Source organism: Mya arenaria, chromosome 7 (genome assembly GCF_026914265.1).
Source record: "Mya arenaria isolate MELC-2E11 chromosome 7, ASM2691426v1".
Lineage (NCBI taxonomy): Eukaryota > Metazoa > Mollusca > Bivalvia > Myida > Myidae > Mya > Mya arenaria.
This window is the reverse complement of record NC_069128.1, coordinates 24,839,706-24,859,331: the sequence shown is the minus strand read 5'-3', so window position 1 is coordinate 24,859,331 and position 19,626 is coordinate 24,839,706. Positions and strand designations below refer to the sequence as shown.

General features: G+C 33.1%; 1 protein-coding gene across 1 annotated transcript in view; it reads right to left on the bottom strand.

The window, feature by feature from the left end:
* Window positions 1-3,821: 3,821 nt before the first annotated feature.
* Window positions 3,822-19,626, bottom strand: part of LOC128241024 (dual specificity calcium/calmodulin-dependent 3',5'-cyclic nucleotide phosphodiesterase 1C-like) — a 42,797-nt gene continuing 26,992 nt past the window's right edge. Inside the window, exons 11-12 of the mRNA XM_052958009.1 lie at window positions 19,137-19,286; window positions 3,822-6,847 (exon numbers count right to left, since the gene is read on the bottom strand). Of these exons, the coding sequence (XP_052813969.1) occupies window positions 6,483-6,847; window positions 19,137-19,286 (515 nt within the window). The 3' untranslated portion in view covers window positions 3,822-6,482. The remainder of the gene's footprint in view (window positions 6,848-19,136; window positions 19,287-19,626) is intronic.

The window sequence follows — 19,626 nt, the reverse complement described above, 5'->3', positions numbered from 1 at the left end:
TCATTATGTTAAAATTGCTTCAATTTATGACGTCGCTTATAACAGTTTCAGTAAGCAATTACATTCCTTCATTTCATTAGGGTCTGTTGAAGCCAATGTCTTTAAAATGCAAATACAATACAAACTATACCCAAGATTCAAGGGACAAAATAAAAATATAACTTTAAAATGCTCTTTCAAGCCTAAAAATGCCTCCCAGAACTTCTATCAACAGAGTCCACATATCTACAAAATTTGTGCTCGAGTTACTTTCTTTGATATTAAAGTGAAAACAAATCTGCATGGTGCTGTGGCATCATACCATGAAAAAAAAAACTAATATCTTTAAAATTTGTTTTCTAGTTTGTTTTTATTATAAAAGTGTTAATAAATCTGCATGGTGCTGAAGAAAAAAAACTAATGTCTTAAATTTCAAATCTGCAGCATTAATTAGCGCCATGTTGTCAAGAATATCTGGACAATTGAATGAAATATGCATGGACCGAAATGACAGCTGGTTTTTCATTGACAAAAGATGCCTTTGAGGCAGTTTTAAGATTATGCTATTCAAAGTATGAGGGTAGTTGGTACAGTTTTCACTCATATTCAGATGATGGCTGATGTTTGCTGATAAACATGTATCCTCTTAGCAGCAGGGAATAAGTAAATGACATAGTTTTAATGACCAATATTGGAGATGTGACCTTGACCTCCAAATCCAAAGGGGTCATCTGCTGGTCACCCCAAACCTAAATTTCAAGTTTGAAGGCCATGGGTGCCGACTTTGTCGAGTTGTCACACAGGCAAGCTTTTTGCGTTCAATGGTCTGTGACAAATCAATAGGGCTCACCTACTGGTCAGGCCCAACCCCAAAGTCAAGTTGTTCAAGGACCATGGGTGCAGGCTTTGTCCAGTCATTATTAGTACAACCTTTTAGCATTCAAGGTCACTGTGACCTTGACTTTTGACCCAATGACCCCTTAAATCAATAGGATCTTCTAATAGTCAGACTTAGCCCCCAGGTTGAGTTTCAGGGCCATAGGTGCAGACATTGTCAACTTATCAGTCAGATGTATGGTTTGACACCTTCCTGTTCAAGGTCACTGTGACCTTTGACCATATTACCCCTAAAATCAAAAGGGGTCATCTACTGGTTAAACCAAACTTTCATGTCAAGTTTGACAATAGGTCTAGGAATTGTAGAGTTATCACCCGGAAAAGCTTTGGTCTACTGTCAGACAGACGGACGTAGCGGCCAACATGTGCAAAGCAATATACTCCTCTTCTTTGAAAGGGGCATAATAAATTGAAATTGTTTAAATATTTTTGTTTATTATGTTAATTAACTTACACTACATACAACAAGTACCATTTTGATATTTTCGAATGCTCATTTGAGCATGTACATGGGTTTTGATCTGACTATGAACATAAAACTACATAGTGATGTTCCCTCCTATCAATTCTAAATTTAAATAACCATGAGAAAAAAAAGAATGTTTTCACTGCACCATGAATAAATATGTCAAACAAAATAAATGTCAAGTTATTCAAGATTAATTTAACACTGTTCTTTTGATGATTTCCGTGCATTCCTGACTGCAGGTTTTTCCCCATTTTCCCACACAGTTATTTCATATTGGCCTTACAAGGTCAGATCTTGAGTTGGGTCTTCATTGCTGGACACTATCTCTTTATCTCCACAGAAAACACACTGGTGCAAGTTTCACTGCAACAACTGCAAAAAAGTTATATCATATTCTAACTGAACTCTGCATCAATATTCAATTATTTTTTATTGGATTTAGGAAATGTCTTTGTTTTAAAGGGTTCATATAAATTAATGCATTTTTTTCAATTTAATGCATTATCATGCTGGACTCTTTGACATTGATGGTTAAAACAGGCACATGATTTTTGTACAGATTAAACATTATTAATTATAAATGTGTTCTTTAATTAATAGACAAGTGGCAACAATTTCCCCAGTTAATAAAGCTTACATTTGTATATCTGCAGATTAATCATTTGCATTTCTTTTGCTTTGATCATTTAAGTCAAATGAGTTAGACATGATAATGCATTAAAATAAGAAATATATTTTTGGGCATCAATCTATAGTGTGTGCCTTCAATCTAGAAATAAATTTCTTCTCAACAGATGCTAAATTATAAAAAAAATATATAAACCAAGATTTTGATTATGACATACCTGCATAGTTAGTGGTCTCCATAACTGCTCAGAAATGCTCCCTATGACAAACTAAGTGCTGTTGTATGGCTGGGTAATAGTGCTGCTCCAACCAATAGCGCAATTCTTCCTACAGGTGGACCAGCTCCTCAATATGGTTTCTGTCATGGCAGTGATAACAGTATGTAACATGCCCTTTTCTACTTTCCAGAGAATGAATCTTCCAATCTAAATTACAAATTTAAGAACAAATATATACATATGCACATGTAATGTTGTTAAAAACAAACCATTTAGATGCCACAAAACTATAAGATTTTAGGTGAAAATTGAGCCAAATCAAAACATTTTGTCATTTAAAGCTGCACTCTCACAGATTTACTGTTTTTACAACTTTTGTATTTTTTGTCTTGGAATGACCTATTTTTTTGCTAAAATATCTGTAAACCAGTGATATAAGACTACTGACAAAATATTAGATTGCAGACTTCCATATTTCAGGTCGAAAACAAAGGTTTTATGGCTTAAAGCGTTACTAACGGTTTAAGAAAAATGCATAAAACATTTTGAACTTAAAAATAACATTTTCTGACAAATTTATTGTCAGCAATCTTATATGAATGGTTAACATGCATTTTCACATAAATTGGCCCGTTCCAAGACAAAAAATAAATAAAGTAGTCAAAACATTCAATCTGTAAGAGTGCTGCACTCTCAGTCACTGAAGGTTTTGACAACTTCTTTTACTTTTTGGCTTGGAATAAGCTAATGAAAAGAAGTATGAAAACTGATGAAATAAGACTGCTGACAAAAGATAAGATCATGTTTTTTATATTTACATTTGTAACTATTGGTTTTATGGTTAAAAGCATTACTAACGCTTTACTAATAATGAGATTTTTGGCACAGAACATCATCTTTTGACCGTATTAAAATAAGAAAACAGCGTTCCAATATTTTCAGTTGTCTTTTTTGACTGAATTAATATAAGAAAGCAGCGATCCCCTTTTTCCAGTTGTCTGTTATGACCAGTGTTCAGAAATTCGCATAAAATAATTCATTACAATACCAAGAAATAAAAAAAGAGTTGGTAAAACAGACAATCTGTGAGGGTGCAGCTTAAACATATGATATGCATTATTAGCCAAGTGCAGACCTACTCACATCCTGGCTACACAACCAGTACATTCATCAGCTTTACTGATTCGAACCAGGCACATTGATATTGGTAGACTAGCATTTTACCATTCTGTGCTGGCCAGTAAAGTTCTCATTTGAATTAGAATTCAAAATGTATATACCTTTGTTCATTTTCTTTGCCAACTCTGTTTCAACTGAACTTCCTAAATGAATGAGAAGTTTCAAAAAATAATTACAATATCTCAGTAAATACCCGCATTTATGTGTTTCTTGTGCAATCTGTCAGCTTTGGTAGGCTCAGGTTTCATTTTGTCCACCTCAATACTTGTAATCTTCTAGTCTGATATACTGCCATCCAATTTTTAAGTCAGGTCAGGCAGCCACTTCAGCTTTGTTCCAGTTGATTGTATCAGATGATGTTAACAATACTAGCCTTGTATCCAGGCACTTCTCAATCTGAAAGTTTACAAAAGAACATGGCCTGTAATATTTAATAAAAAAATCATACCCGGTAATTGTTTACTCCTGGATGATGGGTTCTAAAGTAAACCTTTGAGAAAAGATGCTACTGATATGGTGCTTGAACCCACGACCATGTGAACACTTGCATGGAGATCTGTCAAACTGAGCTAACCGGGTAACTGATTTTTAGGCAGCTCCCAGCTTGGCTCTACAATTGACAGGTGCATTATACATTATAGAGTCAATAAATCAAACACTTGAAGCACTAGTCCAAATAATAGTAACTTAACTGATCTTTTTACAAATTTTGAAATGGCATATCCTTCACATACAATTTTTTTGTACCAAAAGTGAGTAGCTATTCCGATTGGGACTCTGGGTCAGATAATTATATATATCTAAAATATGAGTTATGTACACAAAAAATAAAAGCTGACGAATTATTATGAGTTTGATGAGTGTTTTTCTTCATTTCATACTGTCAAAACATAATGATATAAACTGTTATACATGAAGATCACCTGCAAGACTGCGGTGCATATATTTACATAGATGTAAAATGGTTGTGTTTAAATGCATTAAATGCTTGTTTTGTGAAAAAAATCTTTGCACTTACATGGTAATAACTAAAATACGAATATAAAACCTTTAATATCTATTTCAAACGTATAATACTTATCTAAATACGATTTCAATATCTTTCAACCCCCACCCTGTTTTGCACAAACCCGATTAGACGTAAGGGATTGGAAGAATCCCATATAACACGTCTATTTTTTTAGACTATTGAAGCATATATGTTCTTTTTTGATGGTTGAGACGTTTCAGGTTAAACAACAATTAAAAATGCGAAATAATTTTAGTGAATAATCAACTCTGAATTGAAAGTAACATGAAGATGTTGTAGTGAAGGATTTGCCATATATATATACATATATATATATATACATTTTTTTTTAATCGTAAAAAGAGTCCGTCAACGTACAAATATTTAGACTAAGAGATGAAGATCAGCTAGATTACCTTCTAGTCGTAATAATTGTACGTTGACAGATTTTTTTACGATTTTTGATACAGCAAATCCTTCACGTACAAATTGTTTTGTACGAAAAGTGGGTAGTTATTCCGATAGGGATTCCGGGTTAAGGCATATTGCATCTATAACATATCATAAAAGCAAGAAATATAACCAGATAATGTTATTTTATATAAATTCCGTAACCAAAGGTGGCCAAATTATTACGATTGGGTCAAGTTGTTCCAGTTGGCATAATTGTTGTCTGTGTCAGTCAACTTTCCTTTTAATGAAAAGGTGAATAATGTGTTTTAATGCATTAAATGCTTGTTTTTTTGCAAAATAGCTTTGCACTTCCATGGTAAAATATGAATATAAATCTTTACTTTATTATCCATTTCAACCATAAAATATTTCACTTAATACAATTTCAATATTTTTCAAACAGCCCCGCTTTTTGCACAAAACCGTATAGACGTTAGGGATTGGAAGAATCCCGTATAACACGTCTATTATTTCAGACTAATGTACATGTACCTTCGTGTCCGAAATCGATCACTTCCTGGCAGCTCATTTCTGGATTGTCTCCATCTAAATTTAACATTTTTAGACGCATACATTGATGCCATTTTTGCTTCGATTGATGTTAAAGCAATAGCACTAAATACAGGTCGGTTATTTTGTAGAAGAACGTGTTCGAAGTAAAATACAATTTCATTTCCGCATAATCGCCGCCATATTGTGTATGACATTAAAAACTACACCCTATAGTCCAAAATAACAATAGGCATAACGTTGACACACTGTGATAGGTATAATCCAAATAATTTACTCAAACAAATACAATAGTTCGATTGCTGCTGAAAAAAAATCATTTGAAACATAAAAGCTATTTCACAAAATATTACATGACATGAACTCTTTAACCGCGTATGATTTATTTCTTAATAGCTTTCATTCATGAAATAAGTTCTTTGCCGGGGTTTGCCGGGTCAGTCTTGAATGCCGGGATATGTGTGACGTCACACGGGGTGCAAACATGTGGTGTAGCTTACTATTGGATGTAGGGTAAAATGACTTCGTATGTAATTGCTATACTTTCATTATTTTTCATTATTTTGTTCAATAAAACTCACCAAATTGCAACGGTACAACTATACTAAGAGTAACACGCAATGTTTGTCATAAAAAAGGCAATAACGCGTTAAATACACATAAGCAGGTACTTGACGCCCCACATTCACGTAAGTAGTTCTGTTGCTACGCAGGTGGTGTGTATTAATATATTCATGTTCAATATGTCGTGTCAGGCGACTAGTCGCGTTTCTGAAATACCGCATCTCTAAAGACTGTCGGCTTGCAGCCGACAGTCTAAAAACAAATGAGTTCCTCATCATTTAAATTAAGCAGATTGTTATGTGCACATTTACATCAATTATACATGTATGTCTGTTCTTTAATTTGTGAAAAATAGTTGAATCTATACCTTTATATTTGGTTATGAATGTTCGGGATTAAAACAAACTAAAATAGATACAATCAATCAAGGCGCTCGATTTGAAAAGAAAAAGACAATCAACATTCATGAATGTATGAAATATATACATCTCATATGGATGATATACCAGTCTCTGTGAGAAATAGATAATCTTATACAAAGCTAAAGCTGTCCTGATTATACGCCATCTTCACCTTTTCAACAAAACGCCTCCTCTTCCATTTCACTTCCCGAGGAATCATTTCTAGTCATGATGTCATTACCTCCATCCATTGTTTTTATGACGTCACATTCATTTTGGTTTGCTTCATCGATCCCCCCACCTGATTCACTGACAAGAGTGGTGGAAATATGTTTCTGAACATAGCCCTTTTTGTGTGAAATAGAGAAGCCCTCACAGGTTAACCCAATAGTCTCGAGTAAGCCAGTAGTTGAAGTCTGACGTGAAATGTTTGGGATGCCTGCCGTTGACGTCTGACGCGCAGTGACGTTATAGAGACCGCTTGTTGACGTCATACGGGATGTACGCTCAAGACCGGATGTCGACGTTTGCCGTGAAATTCCTATGTTGATAGAAATGTTATAACAATAAGTTTGATATGGATAGTATAACTATTCTATTTTTGCGCGAAATTGCGTTAAGCGTAATGAAAAAAAAAGTATATATGTACCAAGTAAAGAATAGCCTAATAGCCTTTTTCGACACGGAGCACATTCATGTGAAAGTGTAAAGTAAAAAATGCAATCTATTTTAAAGACTGCAATCTGCCCATATCTATCCTATGCTTTATCTTACTGTTTGTTTTCTTTATCATTTTATATTATAAACTATGAAGATTACTTCATTGTTAATCAGATCTACTATTCAGAGTTTTTCTTTCTTTTTTTTCATGTCTAATTATGTTAGTTTAAAAGTGGTTACGAATTGCTTATGAAAACCCACTTAGGAAATTGGATATGATGTATACCTAATTTGGAGAAAATATATGCAGATTCCTATCACATATTAAAATGACCAGGTGAAAGTGGTAAATAATAAGAGTAAACCGAAAACATTTCATGACAAGGATTTTTTTGCTCCGTGTTATCGTCCTTTTTAAAGTTTTGAACGTCGTTATTTTCGGCCATGAGTTTTTTCAATCCCACCAAAACAACATTACCCTATTGATTTTGCGGTTAGTGGGTCAAGGTTGTGGTGACCTCGAGCTGAAAATCTGTTTCAAATCAATAACCTCAAACTCGGTAAGCAATTTTGTAAAGTCAAGAAAATGAAGTCTGTTGATTTTGGAGTCAGTAGGTCAAAGGTCAAGGTCGCGGTGAACTCGAGCGGAAAATACGTTTCCGATCAATAATTGAAGAAAACCCGGGCCCATAGACCATTAACCTGGTAGGCAGGTTGGTAATGACAAGCAGATGAACCCTAATGATTTTGAGGTCAAAGGTCAAGGTCGTGTTGACCTCAAGCTAAAAATCCGTTTCAGATCAACAACTGATTTCATATGATTTGCACTTGTAATGAAAATTAAAAACATAATGTATTCATCATTTCTTTTTTCTATTAACAACTAGAGCTATCAGTGAATGTGATCAATATCCCTGTTGACCGCCTTGATAGACAACGGCAGTGAAATATGTAGAAGTCCCACCTAAAAATGACAATGCTGTGGAGGGGATTATAAGTATCTATCAAGTGTTTCCGGTACGGATAGAAACATTCGACCCGAGGGCACGTGCGTAAGCCGGTAATGAGGCTTGCCGAGTTACCGGCAACGCAGCGTGCCCGAGGGTCAGATTTTTCTTTGATATTTTTTCTTGCATATCCAAATTTATCAATCTGTGGAAAAATGACGTTCAAAACGAACTTTTGAAAAATAACACCAAAAAGCGCGTGCGATGGTGTTTACTGACGTCACAGAACGCAGTAATTTTGAATAACTAAAAATAGCGATTATTTATTTTCAGTTTTAATTAAAAGTCTTGCAAACATATATATTTGATTGCGCTTTATTGAAATGGCATAATATATTTTTCATAAACCATGCAATAAATGAAATAAGTAGTGGCGCGTTGTTGCGTGTGGCTCATCTTACATGGGGTATGTTAGATGGGTATTTCCAGCACTGGTCACATGGCCGGAAACACACGTCCGGTATGCAAGAAAATCAAATTCCATCAAGTTGTTATCAAGTTATGCTCTTGAGAAGAAAAAGTAACAAAGGACAAAAACGCTGTAATAAGCTGTAATAGAGTTATGGTTCTTGTACATTATAGATCCTCTCATTGTGCTTTACCATTGTATGGAGTTTAATTAAGGTGGAACGCGACCATGAGCGATTTTTTTAGTAAATGTCCAAATATTGGTATTCAAACAAAACAGCATTTATGCAAGTCTTTTAAGTATACCACGAACGTCAATATTGAGACGTATGCCATTTTGTGCGTTCCCACTAGAATACCTGATATGCTCATCATTTTTTTTTTTATTTACCGCAATGAATTTTCATCACAAAATATCAAACCAAAATGTTTTAAATGAAATTAAAATACATATTTTTATCTGATACTCATTTGTGTTGATTGTTATACATGCATTACTGTAGTTTCTATGTTTAAAATAGCCTTTAATCGGCTCCCATTTGACATTTTTTATTAAGATTGTTAGTATGTACTTACACAATATAAATGGTTAAGGGACTGTATCTCATCAAACCATTTATTTGTTAAAGTACATACTGACACCCTATAACCATTTTCAGATGCATATTATCTGGGACCAATAATCCTACTTCCAGATATTATACACTTTAACAATTAAAATCATAGCGCTTAAAACGTTGACAGGATTTTAGTCTGTCTAGATTTGTGAGTATAGTCATAACATGCCGAATGGAACGGAACATGTGTGGAGATTTCTCAGTTTGTCTTAGTAATATCAGCCTAACGCAGTTGCGTATTTCTCCATATTTTGTAGTTATTTGGTATTCCACATATTAAATGAATACTTCAACTGACTAATACTCTATTGTTATGATTCAAAGGAGTGTCAGCTTAGAATCTAAAGGTATTTTCTAAGGAAGTCATGAGCATGCATATCACTTTCTTTAGATGTTTGTATTAATTTGTTTTATATTTACATGACTATACTCACAAAACGTAGTAGGCTGAAAGCCTTTCAAAGCCCTAGGCGTTTTGACTTACATATGAGGACTCTGTTTACCTGATTTTAGTGTGTATTTTTTTATTATAAATCAAACATTGACATTAAAGTGATTAACTTTTCGGGTAACGATAAAATCTGACATTTACTTTAATATATAGATAGAAAGCTAAATGAGAACTGCACTTGTGGAAAACAATATGTCAGGGACCTTGACAATGAGGTTAAATGCAGTACAATGATTGTATATGTATTTGTAAAAAGGACCTTGCATAATGCTAAATAACTTACTGTTACGTTTTCCCAGTGAGGCATGGAATATCAGACATACCCTAAAAACCTCCCTTTAACGGTAATGTGTAAACGGTAATTTGTAAATTTGCACATGCAAATCATATAAGTCGTCCGCAGGTTATCTCTTTGTAAGTTTGCACATGCAAATCATATAAGTCGTCCGCAGGTTATCTCTTTGTACGTTTGCACATGCAAATCATATAAGTCGTCCGCAGGTTATCTCTTTGTAAGTTTGCACATGTAAATGAGACAGTTGCAAGTAAGTAATAGTTATTGAATAACTAATTAGCAATCACTAAACATTTTGGCAATAAACAAGTTTTATAGAGTTGGCTGCCGGCTATCAGAAGGACAATTTTATTGTGTACAAATATGTTTTTTTGTGTCCACAAATTTACTGATGGCAAATATCTAATAATACCTGTAAAATATAACATTCAATCTCCGACATAATTGTATTGGTTAAAACGAATTTTTATTTTTTATTTTTAAGTACATATTATAAAGTACGACTTACCAGTTTGCCATGCATGCATTAGAATATGCTATTATTCACAGAAGAATACATACACCAATAGCACAGTGTAGTGTTTCAATTTGGCCAACGTCTGATGGCCATCATGGGTGCTTTAAGTAATTCTGACTGATTTTTGTAATGAATATAACCAGTGTGTGCATACCACGTGATAAATTGCGTCATAAATGCTACGTCGGAAGGCAATATTTTGCTTCGAATGAAGACTTTAAATAAACAAAGACAACTTTACTATTTTTTCACCATTTTAAATTAATCATAGTGCAGTCTACGCCGCTTACGGGGCCCTGCATTCAGTCGTTTACCAGAGTTTGATTGAGAGTTTATTTTCTTAAAACACTTCGACAAACCTTTTCACAATACGGCCGTCTGACGGAGCACTGTCAAAACATTATTTTGGAAACAGGTTTGTCGAAGTGTTCGATAAAACTAATCACCATATCGAGGGGTGAATGCGAAAAGGTTTTATCTTCTTCTTTATTTAATGTCACTTAGAACCTTTTCGCATTCACCCCTCGATATGAAACTTCGGTTTTTAAAGGATGCTCTTTAAGCGACATAGACTGCCCTTTGTTCTATGTAAAATGGTGTAGTAAGCGAAAAATTATCTTTGATTTAAGTCTTTATTTTAAGGAAAATGTTGCCTTCCGACGTAGCATATATGACGTAATTTATCACGTGGTATACACACACTGATAATACTGTTGGGGATAAACAAATATGCTAACTTCAATTTGAAAAGAAAAAACGTTAAATGACTCATAAATCATTTTTATACATACTTTCAAGTTTTAATGGACAAGTTCAGCCAAAATGAAACATTATTCCAAGGAAGAGAATAGGAAGTTGTACCTGCATGAACAGATTATAAAAGAAAAGCATGCTGCCTGCCACGGTCACTGAAGTGTACCGCTCTACATGTAGTTGGTCTAAAAGCAAAGCAAAAAGTCACCAAGCTTTGATGCAAGGAAGAGTATCCCCCTGTAATGTATATTGTAAAACGTAGCTTGACTAGATAATATTTAAGTCTTGTACACATGTTAAACCGTTGTTGAAAGAACTTGTCTTAGTAGACAAACTCTTGGTATGTGTTCTGTAAATCCTTTAAAATTATACACTGGCGAGTAAAGCCCAACATAAACAAAACCTCACTGCTGATTTGTGTTTCTATTGTTGACTGTGTTTTGGCTTTTCACATCGGATTATCAGGCAATAACAAATTGATTAGTTGTCCGTCGGATTACCACATCTCTTTTTTCCGAAGTGCAAAAAAAGTACTTTTTGCGACCGCAACTACAATTTTGCCGAGACTGACTATTTTTGCACTATATCTTGAAAAATTTACAAAATAAATCTTTCTGATCGAAAGGATTAATGTCTGTTTGTGAAAATAACCCATATAAGCTTTGTTTTTTTAGAAGGAAATCTTCAAATGGGCCGGCAAATCTAGTCCATCCGCGGTGGAAACGGAAGTCGATTACCTGAGAATATCAACAATAACAAATTGGAAAAAACAAGTCTTTTGGATATAACGTATTGTCCAGCTGTCAGACATGTGTATTAACACATACAGATGGTACATACTTTTCTTAAACTGACACTAAAACCAGGTTCATTAAGGCCATATCGTAAAGCAGTTAATGTCATGGTAAATTACCTTCATTCATATATATGAGGTTAAGTTGGAAGGTAGTCGGGGATTCGAATATTCAACTACCTACCAGTTGCCAGTTGGGGATTCGAAATTTCAACTACCTGCTAGTTGCCAGTTGGGGATTCGAAAAATCAGAGTTAGATGTTGATGTTGATATTAAGCTACTCGACTATTTCAAGTTAGTCGGTTATTTGGAATTCAGAATATGTATATTTACATGGTTTTAAAGGTCACATATGGAACGCCAAATGTTTTTTAATGCATGTACACACATGTATCTTCGTAAAAAACACTGTTTTAATTCACTTTCTTTCTCGTATATTCGCCAGTCGAATATTATTTGACCATTTCGCGTCTATTATTCGCGAATATTCAACTACTAACCAGTCAGCAGTTGGGGATTCAGCTTATGTCTATATAAATGGTTTTAAAGGTCACATATGGAAAAATCAAACGTCAAATGTTTGTTTATGCATGTACACATATGTATCTTTGCGACAAACACTATTGTAAGTCACCTTTATTCGTATCTTCGCCAGTCGGATATTCGACCATTTCCAGTCGATTATTCGCGAATTTTCAACTACTTACCAGTCAGTAGTTGGGGATTCAGAATATAAGTATCTATCATGTGTTTCCGGTCCGGATAGAAAAATCCGACCCTCGGGCACGCTGCGTGACGGGTAACTCGGCAAGCCTCGTTACCGGCTACGCGCGTGCCCTCGGGTCGGATTTTTCTATCCGGACCGGAAACACATGATTAATATTTTTTCTTGCATACCTAGAATTATGAATTTGTGGGAAAATTGACGTAGAAAACTCATTTTTGATTTAAAATTACTGCGCTTTATGACGTCAGTACACAACGTCGCACGGGCTTTTTGGTGAACTGTACAAAAGTGCGTTTTCTACGTCAATTTTTCCACAAATTCATAATTTTAGGTATGCAAGAAAAAGTATCAATCACATTTTTCCGGTCCGGATCGAAAAATCCGACCCTCGGGCACGCTGCGTGACCGGTAACTCGGCAAGCCTCGTTACCGGCTTACGCGCGTGCCCTCGGGTCGGATTTTTCTATCCGTACCGGAAACACATGATTGATATTTTTTCTTGCATACCTAAAATTATGAATTTTAACATAATTTAGGAAAAAATGACGTAGAAAACGCATTTTTGTACATTTCATCAAAAGCGCGTGCGACGTTGTGTACTGACGTCATAAAGGGCAGTAATTTTAAATCACTATCGACGTTCCTTCGACGTTAAAGTTCCTTTAAAAATCGCGCTTTTACGATTATTTATTTTCAATTTTAATCAAAAGTATAGTACACATATATTTTTTAATCTTCTTTATTGAAATTGCATAATATACCTTTCATAAACCATACAATTGAAGAAATAAGAAATGGCGCGTTGTTGAGCGTGACTCATCTTACATGGGTTATGTAAGATGAGTTTTTCCAGCACCGGTCACATGACCGGAAACACACGTCCGGCATGCAAGATTATTCTGTCGTGTAACATTATGTTCAGATTAAATGTCCTCGCGTCCTGGGTCTTTCGCATATACTGCTTGTGCACAAACATCTATCTTTCCTTTAAATATCAACTTCTTAATAAGTGTACACGTAACGGAAAAAACCCATACACTATAATAGTAATTATATATATTAACACAAAGCGGTGTGACATTCTGTTTACACACAAACAGTACGATTAGTGAAGTTTTCTTTCTATTTCAAATGCACTGTTCATGTAAAACCACTGATTTGATTTCATGCTATACCTGCATAAAATAATATCGTAACAAAACCTGCATATGTGATTTGCATCAAATATGTGAAGGTAAATAATACCTTCAGAATGTGGTTTTTATTCACCTTTCGCCGATGTTTTATGTGTTGTTGTTTTTTAAATCTGTAGAACAAAATATTAATTTGGTGTGGCATAGTATGTCATTTAACAAGATCGCAGCACTTTTTTGCTACTAGCTGAGCTAATAGATCCAATATTACAATTTTAATAAAAAAAATAGATGGGAAGTTCCGCACTTGCATTTATCCAATAACATAGGTGTTATAAATGTTTAGGAATATGTGTTTACACAACTATGAAATCATTTGTTATAATGAGTTTGCTACGGCATGGTATATAAATAAATCTTGTAATAATATATAACAGATATTTTGATGATTTATATGTCTATGTCAGGAAAACTTTGTTTCCATAGCTGAACAAGTCGATACACAGTATTGCTTTCATATTATACCATTTATCAACTTGTCTGGCTTATGGCTATAAAAATATAAAACAGAAACAAGCATAAAACAAGTCCATCAAAGTAACGGTAATATTTATTCTAGTTTGCAACTGAGAGTGAAAAAACGTGAATGAATATGTGCTTCAGTAACATTCAAGACATATTTGTATAATATTCATAACAAGATCAATTTACTGTAAAGTCCATAACTGCTACTAGGTTCAATATATCAGTGTAAGAATAATGCATAGAAAACCTATGAAATCTAAAGTTATATTCCATAACTAAGTAAATGAGTAGGTACAATTACAATTAAATAAGCTGTTCATAAAACATGTATTTATTTCTTTACAGAAGTTACTTTATTTTTTATAATTGAATGCGCATACATCATTTCAAGTAATTCTCTTAAATATGCTTGAAGAATAATGAAAAAAAATCAATTTAATTTCCTTTTACACTGACAACAATACTATTCTTAAAACCATTTTCATTAGTAGCACTAAAGTGAAGCCCATTATAGTAAATCATAATATTAAGTACTGTAATCTACAACTAATTTATGTAAAACAATTATAATATACAGATCATAAATTCCTTTTACAAATATATGTACATCACTAATATTCTGAATGTACACAAGATAGTTTGCATTAACAATAACACAGGGCAATGATATCATTACTAAACTATTTTATCTTTAAATGAATATCAACACTATACAAATGTCACTGCTTTCACTTCACATGGAATCTTACCTATACATGTATTCTTTGTACATAATGTTTTGTTCACTGTGGAATAACAACTTTTACAATCTTATATAAAAACCACAAACCTCAGTGTCATTTTTCACAAGCAGGTTGTCATCTGCTTAATTTGCCTCTCAAACAAAAAGTAACAAAAAAGTATGTCTATAATTATGAGATGGATTTCAGCCACAAATGAAGATCAGAAATGGACTCATCATGTTTTACATAACATGATCATATTTATGGCATAATCATGTGGAGGGGTTGCCTCATATCATCTAGAAAAACAATGTAATGTTAACTTAATTATTAATTGCATCAGAAAAATATTATGTAGGTATCTAAGTGGAAAATATGTGTTCATCCATGTGTTTGATATTAAGATTAAACCTCAATCAAACACTGTTCTTTGCACCGCTGTTTTTTGTGTCTTGAAATATTTGACAAAACAAATGTTGCTTATTGTACAATCTCTTGTATACATTTTACAATCCTCTACTTTGCTTTGTAGAAGTCCACCAGCTTTGATATTGTTGGAGAGTACGAACAAAGGTAATTTTATTCCCAGCAAGCATAATATTTTGGTCTAATGGTTCAGAATCAAACTTTAAATGGAAGTAATTGTCACAAAAGCAGTAAATGGTTGCAATGGCTGAGTTTTGCAGTTTTAGTAACACATTTATTATATAACATGAAATGTTCACATTTTCAAAGGGAGTTGGTTTTAAACATTTAGTAGTGAATATGCATGAGAAAGACACTGGGAGTGTGTGCTTGATATACTGTTGAAATTTAACTAAGTGCTCAAACACATTATAAACTCACAGACTTTGGACTCAAATTGAACTATTTATGACATCTCCTTATTACCATATTTTGCAGGCCATAGAATGTTTAAGTTTTTCTTTACATTTCTGATAAAAACAGCAATGAAAATATTTTGCTAATGGCAATGAAATGGGCATGTGCCTTCAAGAAACATAGATTACATTTATACCAAATAATACCATTAATGAATGTTTTGTTTCATTCTGAAGTAATTTTGAATCTGTGCAATTACTCATGAAAGTTTGGTGGTGCTTACAGTCAAAATCTGTATTTTTTCCACTCAAGATTGCTTTTAAATCCAGTTCCATTTAAGATATTGTTTGCCTTGATAGGTCTTGAAACAATGATTGGGAGAAGTGTTTCATTGATAACTGTCTGTGTCAGGTCTGATAGCATTATTGACATTATATCTTTACATACTATAGACTTCAGTGTTCAAGGATGAATATGATAACAAGTGCCATGAACATTAAAACCAAACAATTAATTACCTTAGTTCATGACTGTGAAAACTCTTACTGAGGCTTTCTTTTATACGAGAAGAGATGCAATTTTGCAAATTTAACTATTTTTCTATTTGATTCGAAGCCAAACAAAACATGCACCAAATTTCAAAAACTATTTCTTTATGAACAATAATCTTGATACAGTCTTGTAGCAAAGACTATGTCCTGCTTTTTATTCATATAAATATCTAATGAAACAGCAAAAACATTGTATTTCTGAATACATTTTAATTTGAAATCTATTGACCAAAATAGGTCTTGGTCTATATATATATATTTTAAGCCAAAAGAATATTCTATTAACCTTGTAATTGAGATCATTCAACTTATTTCAATGCAATGTAGGGAAAAATAATTGCCAAACTTCACAACCAAAGATGAAACAAATAGCAGTTTAAACAACAACATGACTACCTTCTCCATGCCCGGGGGTCAACATCTAGGACATTGAAATCTTTGAAAGATTTCTGTCCTATTTTGCCATCAATCTCACCCTATCTCACAAAAATTCGTACAGGACTGTTTATTGCGGACAGTTTGTGCTGTAAATGACAAAAAGTTACACAATTGTGAAAATATCACAGCACTTGAGACATTTTGGTTATAAAACAAGAAAAATTCTAAACAATTTGAATGTTCACTCTCTGTTTACTACTACTTTAACCTAACTGTTCTGTTTACTACTACTTTAACCTAACTGTTAAGAATAATACTCCCCCTAATAATACCAATATAAATTACTGATAAATATGTTGATTCCCACAAAAAATTAAATAAGAGACATAAAGAAACAATAAAAAGAATGTGAATGTGTATTTGTGTCTTCAGCAACCTCTTGTATAAACCTTTGATAGATGTCCATGGGTTATCTATTGGAGAGTTAATTCATTGAAACAATTTGATATGTTAATAGTTATTATTGGATAAATATTGACTAATCAGTTTTCGATTTGGATACAAAATATAACCAAACAAAAAGAAACTGATTTTATACAATTGGCAGCTGATGTTTACACCAAATAAAAATACTGTTTCTTATCTGCTCTTAGTGCATTAAATTTTGACAGCTATTCAAGTATTTTTTGAAGAACAAATGCATGACAAAAAAGCAAACTACTTTGGAAAAAAGATTAGTTATGTGTTTTGTATTGCTTTCAGTAAAGTATGTCATTTGATTTCTTAAGTTGTTAAATTATCTCTAAACATATTTTATCAACAACTTGTGGTATGAAGAGCTACCTTACAAAAACAGAAACCTTTTTTGTTTGACACTATGGGTAGAGGGCTTCTTAGTTCTGTTGAACTCTTCATCCTAAGGAAATTTGGACAAAAAAAAATGTATATAGTTCCTGTTGTATTTTGCACTAAAATACAATGTACACAGAAAATTGAGGTTTGTATAGAAATTTAGAAATTCTACAATGAATCTATGCTTGATATTTTGTGTAATGATACACCATATAATATTCTAGCTTTAAAGGGTTTAAGATTTTTTATAACATGCCCTCCTTTGTATAGATGTGTAGATGAAGTTTGTTTATCCTGCAATGTAAGAGTTTCTGATTATCTCCCTTGGACTTTTCCCACTAAGATTTTGTTTTGTTTGGAGTTTAAAACATATTTATTAATTTCATTCTGTAGTTCCAACAAGGCAGTTAGCAACAGGTTTGTGTTTTATTCATTTTCCTCAATTGTGTTTAATACTGGGGACAGTTTTTACAAATTGATATTAAAATAACAAATATATGACAGAGGTAACCCTATCAGTTCAATATTCCTTAAAACTGATGCATTACCTCCTCGAAAGTCACACGCCACTCATATTTCATTAAATCAATATATATGTTCATTAAATAGGTATTAAGACCCTTAGAAAAATTAAATGCCTTTTGAGTGCCAATAAACGTAAAGTCAATTGAGTGATTTGCATATTAAATTGTACAATAAATTAATAAATAAAATTTCAAATAGCAAATTTATACATTTTGGTTTCATTTCATATATAGAAATGATTTTGCACAAAATATTGACTGCAAAAAGGCATGGAGACTCCTTAAATAAAGAATATCCAATCATGTAATTATAAATCTGAATACAACCAGATGCCCTATATTAAGTTTAACAATTGGGGATTTTCTTAGATCTAAGAAAATAACATCATTATACAGCAAATAAGCAGCAGACTATCCAATTGCACAGTTTCATTTGAAGTCCCCTGGAATAAGGTCATTTGTATTCACTTATTTGCATATTCTAACCATCGGCTCCTAACATTTAGTTACAATAGATGGAAGGAACTAGAATCAGATACATGTAAACAATATGCAACAGATAACCACAAGAAGTCTTAAAGGACCGACTTGCAGAAAGATGGCGCCATTCTAAACAAATGAAAATGACTTGTAAAAGAGTTAATTGTGTTTTATTTAATTATGTTGATAATGTTAGCCATGTTACCATTCATAAAAATAGCACTTAACTTGGCTGTAAAATTAGCAAAATAAATCATCAGTGAAAAAAATAAATTGTGTTGAAATGTGTGTCAGATGAACATTTTAATTATATCAGTTAAAATGATATAATTAAGATAAATATATCTATGAATATAAATTTACCTATGAACAAAGAAAGTGATATACAAATAATGCAATCAAAGATTTTTACAAGTCATTATAGAAGTCACATGAGAAACAGTACACAGTCATGCTCATTCGCTGCTTTACCACTGCATGTCATACAAAGCATAGAAAAACACCGCCAGTCACAGATATTAGCAAAGTTGTAAGGAGACAGAGCCATCGAAAGAGAGGAGATTTGATTCACATTCACAATCACTTTTTCAAAGAGCTGTTGCCAGGTGCTTTACCTTTTTGTTTATTCTCGACAGTTTTATTGTCTGTGCTATTAAGTGCTTCTTTTTTCTCTTCCACTTTTGATTGTCCATCCATCTTTTCTTCTGCAGGTATTGCGTCAGTTTTGCCTGCATTTTCCTGATTTTTCTGCCTTTCCTCAGCATCTAGTAATGATCAACACTCATGTCAATATTGAAATATATGTATTACAAATATTGCAATGAATTCATTTTTTAAACATCTTCTATTCATAAAATCAATTTTTTCATAAACAAGGAGGTATACTCTTTTTTTTTTTAGCTCAAAACCCTGTTTGTTGCACTTTACCATGCAAGCTTCAAAAGAACTTAGGTTAAATGTTTTTTCTACATTGACATTTCCTCATGATCAGGTCCTGAATTCAATTAATGTTTATATACAACTTATTAACTACAGTATCCAAACAAAATATAGGATTTTTTCAATTCTGTATACAACGGTCTAGTTAAAACGATTATATAATTC